Source organism: Frankliniella occidentalis, unplaced genomic scaffold, assembly GCF_000697945.3.
Source record: "Frankliniella occidentalis isolate FOCC.00 unplaced genomic scaffold, Focc_3.1 Scaffold46, whole genome shotgun sequence".
NCBI lineage: Eukaryota > Metazoa > Arthropoda > Insecta > Thysanoptera > Thripidae > Frankliniella > Frankliniella occidentalis.
In genome coordinates, this window is record NW_026267176.1 from 835,009 (window position 1) to 841,116 (window position 6,108).

General features: G+C 63.9%; 1 protein-coding gene across 1 annotated transcript in view; it reads left to right on the top strand.

The window, feature by feature from the left end:
• Positions 1 to 6: 6 nt before the first annotated feature.
• The window catches only part of LOC113217709 (nephrin-like), a 145,266-nt gene continuing 139,164 nt past the window's right edge, over positions 7 to 6,108 (top strand). Inside the window, exon 1 of the mRNA XM_026437732.2 lies at positions 7 to 530. Coding sequence (XP_026293517.1) covers positions 368 to 530 — 163 coding nt within the window. The 5' untranslated portion in view covers positions 7 to 367. The remainder of the gene's footprint in view (positions 531 to 6,108) is intronic.

Consider the following 6,108-nt stretch of genomic DNA (forward strand, 5'->3'; position numbering starts at 1 on the left):
CCCTTCGCCCGCGCCGCACCGCGCTGCGCTGGCGCCCTCCTCCTCCCTCCTCAGTTGCCCGTGTCCCGCAGCCGGCGCCTCACCAGGGGCCCCGAGAGCCCGAGCGCCGCCCGCCGAGCCGCGCGCCGAGCCGCGAGCTGCTCCACGTCGCGTAGTGCGTGTCCGTGCCCCGCGCGCGTGCCGCGCGTGCGCCGCGAGTGTCAGTGCAGCGAGTGCCGCGAGTGCAAGTGAGTGCAGCGAGTGCAGTGCAGTGTGAGGCTATGCCCGGTGCCGCCGGATGTGGCGGCCGTGGCCACCGAGGCCCTCCGCGAGGCCGGCGCGGCGCGTCCTGAGCACCTGAGCGCCGGGCCGGGACCAGCGCGGTGACATGGTCGCTGGCGGCGCGGCCGCCGCCGCTGCCCCTGGGAGTGGGGGATCATCGCGAGCCTCTCCGGGATTCGCCGTCATCGCCATCCTCGTCGTCGGCGTGCTGCCGCACCTCGTCGTGGACGTGGCGGCCAGCAGGGGGTTCGCCATCCCCAAGCCTCAAGGTACACAACCGCAGCCCACGTCGGCCGCGTCCCCGCCGCCACGGCGCACCGCGACGACTCCTGCGTCAACACGACGGGCGCGGAGCAGGAGAAGACGGCGGGGAGGGGGTGGACGGGGAGGGGGCGGCCAGGTCGTCGACTCATTCAATTAACGTCGGCCGCTCCGCACCTTGTTGACTCGGAGACGCACCCGTCAACACCCCACCGGCGGCCCCGGGCTGAACCGGGGGAATCAAACGGGATTGTTTGGAGGAACCCTCCTGGCACCAGAAACCCACCACCTGGAGCCCTGCGGCTGCCTGGTTGTCAAAAAGCACCGAAAGCGCGGAAGGGTCCGGAGCGGGCGGAGGAAGGGGGTAGAGCGGGCGTCCGGGCTAATGCCTACTAATTTGTCAAACTGGCTACGGACTTGCGCCACCCCTCCCCTTCCCGTCCGGCTGGCCGGCCGGAGGCGATGTGGCGTATGGGATATGGTTTCATATATCTGTCAGCTGAGTGATTGGTTTCATATCGACGCCCCGCCCCGCCCGGCCCTGCCCGCCCGGCCCGCCTCGGCCCCACCGCGCTACAAACATTCATTGGTCCCCCGTCGCCCGGAATGACGAATGCGATTAATCTCATCATCTCCTTTTGTTTGACGGAGGACAGCTGGCCAATCCGTCCCCGGGGGCGCCTCTGGCGGGCCCGCGAGGTGCCAGCGGGTGCCACGCCGCCGCTCTCACGCTCACCGTGATCGCGCTCAGTAACGCTGCGCCCGACAAATCAAAAGCGACTCGGTTTCCCATATGGAGCTTTTTGCCTTGCAAGCCGAGGGACACGGTGTTGACGCTGACGACATTGCCGCTGCAGTACAGAGACCCGCTGGCGCTGCCCCCGGCCTCCTCCCCTCTCCAGCCCGGTGGTGCGTGTCCCACTGCGACCCGCCGCGCGCGCACGGCCTCGCAGCGGCAGGACCAAATAGCACTACACTCGTAGTCCTTTCAATGGAGCAATTTCGGTTGAAAGCGAGGTGGTGTGCCGTGGCGGTGAATGGGCCGGGCGCCGTTTTGAAAAGCCGCGCGCTGGCCGCCGGCTGCAGGGGTGGTAGGGGGGGGGGGGTGAAGGGGGGCCAGCTGGACGCAATGCGAAAAAGGAAAAGCGGGCGGACATGTGAGCAAGACGGACGCGCGCCGGGGGAAGGCCTGACTGAAAGTGATTCTTTTTATCAGCGGCAAAACGGACTGGGCCTAGGACGGCCTTAACGGCGGTCAGACCAGGGCGCGGTAAGCGCATCAAATCCCACCTTCTCCCGCCAATTTGTCTCCTGCGCTGCGGTGCTGCTCGCGGGCTTCCTGGGTCGAGGGAGGGGGGGGGGCGGCCTTTATCAAGGGGAGGTGGCTGGTGCGCAGGGGTCCTAGCCTAGCCCTAGCCGGCAGGCGTGCACGAGGGGCGCTCGGCTCCCCGCCGGCCTGGCAGGCGCGCGCACGAGCGGGTAGCCTTCGGCACGCACCTCAGCTGAACGCCGCTGGCAGTGCTCAGGTGTACGCCACAGGAGCCCCTCGGGCGGACGCCTCGTCGTCCGGCGCAGAGGCCGGCGCGCTCGCCGCACGCTCGCGTTGCGCTCCACCCGCAGCGTCAGGGCAGACTCTAGGATGAGTATGAAAAAGTCAGTCGCTACGCTTTATGATTGTCAGCTTTGCGCTCGTGGCCCTTCCCTGCTTCCCCAGTGCTGTCTTCCGCCCCTGGGCCCCGGGTACGGTGTGGGCGTCGAGGGAGTCTGGGTAGCCCGTCCCAGCCCAGCGGGCAGTGGGTCGGGCCCGCCACCGCCGCGACTGGCGGGAGGGTCCCCGGGTGTCCCGGGCCGCAGTCCCGCAGTCCCTCCCCCCGTGGAATGAGGTCAGTTACTGGCGCGGGTAGCCGACCCCCTGAAGGCGCGATTTTTCAAACCGGCGCGACATTTGTTTGCCGATTCGACTGCTGATAAGAGCTGGGTCTCCTTCCCCAAAGGGCCACACGGATCGCCCCACGGGTCTGCTCCGCTCGGCTCCGCTCTGCTTGATATTCCCCCGCCCAGCCCCGCACCACCACGCCCCACCCCGGCTTCCAGGTTGCCCTTCTTATCATTTCCACCGCACCTCACTCCTGTCGTCACGCAGGAACACGACAGGCGCTGCTCGTGCATATATTTTTCCCCTGCAGCAGCACCGGGGTCTTTTGTGTGAGGCGGCCTCTCCCTCCGCCGCCCTGCTCGCTTTGCGTCTCTCCCGAGGTCCCTCCGCGTCTCTCCCCGCGTCGCTCTGCGTCGCTCTGCGCCAGCCTAGGCGGCAGCCATTGCTGATATGAAACTTTTATCACTGTCACGACGGGTTCATCCGTGACAACTTTGGCACTGCACAGGCCGGTCTGGTTCCGGGGCGGGGGTGGCGGCAGCGGGGCAGGAGGAGGAGGAGGGCAGGGGAGGCAAATATTAAGCAAAGTCTCCCGACTCCGGCCTGATGGTCCCGGCTGGTCCTGCGCGCCTCTCGCTGCTCTCGCTCTGAAAGCGCTTGAGTGCGTGTCCGTGCTGGCTAATCGGGGCCACTGCGTGCGGCTCCTCATCAGAAGGGACAGCGAACTTGTTGTTGGGCAGGACACGCCGGCCGGGGGCTGCCACCTCGGCTGCCACGGCCAGGCCCGCGTGGGTGGCGGTGGGCCGGATAAGTTTTGCGAGAGAGGAGTGGACCGAAATGTTGCCCACCCTTATCACCCCCACCCCCACCTCCCACCCCTTTACCGTGCGCGACCGTCCACGAGTCTCACGGCTGGAGGCCGGCGAGGCCCCGTGTCGGCCAACCTCGCGGCCAGCCGTCAGCTGGAATGCAACAAGCATATCGGATAGCAATACGAACTGGTCAGATATCGGTAAGCCATAACACGCTGCAATAGTCAGGCTGCCGGTCCGCGAGGCCCGGGCTGAGGCTGGCTCCAAATCATGCCTCTACCTACACACACGCGAGCACCCACGCACACTGAGAAAAATGTCTGGTCTGGTCACTACATCCGACCAAAGAAAGTGGTTTGTTGTAACTAAAAATGGTGTTTAGTCTGCACAGCCATAAGACGTCCTGATGGATTAGGGATTGGGTCATAAGAAATAAATGCTTCCGTCATTTGCCATTACGAAACCGCCAAGTAGTTCATCCTCGTCAAGCTCTCGTAGCGCCTGATAGATAGGCAACATCTTGTCTGGAGTGCATGCGTGTACGGTGGAGTAGCGTGCCCTGAGTCTCGCCGGCGCTGAACCCCCGCAATTTGCTGAACGAATCTGAAAAAAACTACTTTCTGGGCGATCCCCTATCCGGTGTGTTTGGGTGGAGCGTCTAAACGCTCGGTCGAAGCATGTAAGAACGTCTTATGGTTGTATGACTCAAGGGGCAGACGGAACACTAATAATTTTGTTACAACAACTACATTTTAATAAAAGAACAACAAAACACGTCAAGGTGTCGTTTTAAGTAAAAGATTCGGTGTCTGAGATTGTGTTCGGATGTACTACCTCCTTCCCCTTCCTCCCCGCAATCCTGTCCAAACACAGCGCAGACCGCCCCCTCCCCTCTCCCCGCTCACAAGCGTGTAAGCCCACTATTTTATTGCCAAACTTTCTCTCATTAATTAACACTAATATTTGAGGCGCAAAGTAATTTGCAAGTCCTCTATTTGAGCGACGGATAGTGATGTGGTTGTGCTGGCGCGGGACGGTGTGGCGCTTCGGGGTGGGGGAGCTCAGTGCCACAGGATTCCGTGGCGCGCCTTTCACGCAGCTGGCAGATTACGAGGAAACTTTATCTCCAACTCGTACTCGGGCGGGTTGGGCAGGGCGGGTCTTGCCGGGCCTGGCCGGCACCCAGGAGCTCGAGGATGCCGTCGTGCAGAAGATCTCCGGATCCCTACCTCTCTTCCTTGTCGACCCTCCCCCCCCCTCCCCCCTCGAAAACCACTGCGTTCTCTCCTGGTGACAGGTGGGCTCCGAGTGAGACATCGCCGCCCCGCCCCGCCCCGAGCTCACCCAGCTCCCGGACGGGCGCATCCCAAGCCGCGCCTCGCTGAGGGGAGACAAAACTTTTGTTTGGGAAACGATTCCTGAGAGGCGTTTTGTAGACTTGTGGAATGTGCTGTCAGTCAGGGCAGCGTTAAACTCCCGACCCCACCCCACCCAGCGCCGCCTCGTACCCCGCCCTCCATTTCTCTCTTTGTTTCTTCCTTGGAATCCCCGAGGCGGGCCGCGTTTGGAGACCGAGGCTGAGCCGAGTGGAGGGCGGGACGGGCGGGACGGTACCGGGCGTGGCGGGGCGGGGCGCCGCGGGCTGGGGATTGAGATCGGCGGAGAGAGAAAGTGCGTGAGAGAAGACTCCGTTCCGCAGAGATTCTGACTCTTGCTGTAGATCGGCTCGGCTTCTCGTTGTCAAACGGAGCTAACCAGTTTGTCCGCCCCGCCCCGCCGCTGCCACGCCTGTCCTGTAGACATGGTTGCCGCCCAGCCCAGCCGGTCGTTGGCGCTTTCTGCAGTGCCGTCCCCGCGTTGACGTAATTAGCGAAAGTAGACCGTTTTATGATCGGATATATACTCCGTACGGCCGCCTTGGGCCTACTACTGTAGCCCGGCCGCCGCCACTGAAAGCCCCGCCAGTCCCACCCCGCCCCTCCGCCCCACCTCGCCCCACCCCACCGCGATCTAAGAGGAAAGGAGGAAAGAGGAGGGGTGAGTAGTAAAGGCCGCCGCCCGTTCCAGGAGCAATTAAAAGGACCCCCACCCTCACCCCTCTCCTGGCGCGCACCCCCGATTCGGCTCGCGGGTTTATAGTTATTTCTTGGTCGGCGGGGAGGAGGTCGGATTGGGGTGGGCGGCGCTGTTTGTCCCTGACCGTGGCATTACGCCCGGCCCCCGGGCTGGAGTCACAATCCATCACACTTGAAGCCCGCGGCTGCGACCGCACCGCCGCGGCGGCACATACCCGGGCGCACCGCGTCGCCTTGACGTCGTCAGGACAGCGCGAGGAGGAAGTCTGGCCCGGGGGGTGAAGCTCGGGGACGGCGCGGGAGCCACTGACCTACCGCCTGGCGTGACGAGGCCAGCGGGCCGCCCCGACCCATCTGTTATTCAGGCGTCATCCGTGGTAATCTCGCCACCCAACTCTCGACGACGGCTTTTCTCAGAAATAGAAAAAAGTGCCCCCCCCCCCCCTTTTCCTATGGCCGGCCTGTCCCCGGCCGCGCCTCCTGCCGATTTCTTTTGTGTTTTTTTCGTCTAATGCCCCTTCGAGTGGAGCGCACGATCCCCCCGCCGTCCCCCGCCCCTCGCGGCGTCCAAGTTGCGCTTCACAACTTAAAGGATGGCGGGGAGGGCGGTATTGAACACGTCCTCGCCGTCTGCCCTAGTCCACGTACGGGAAATCTTTTTGCCTTTTACTCGGCTCCCAGGGGTGGGGGGCTGCGCCCCGCACCATGCATGTCTGACGCCACATGTCAGTCGTTACAGCAACGAGACAAGTCGGCTATTTGCTGAGTGCGCGTTTATGGCACGCCCGAGGGGCGTGTGTGTGTGAGGGAGGGAGGGAGGGAG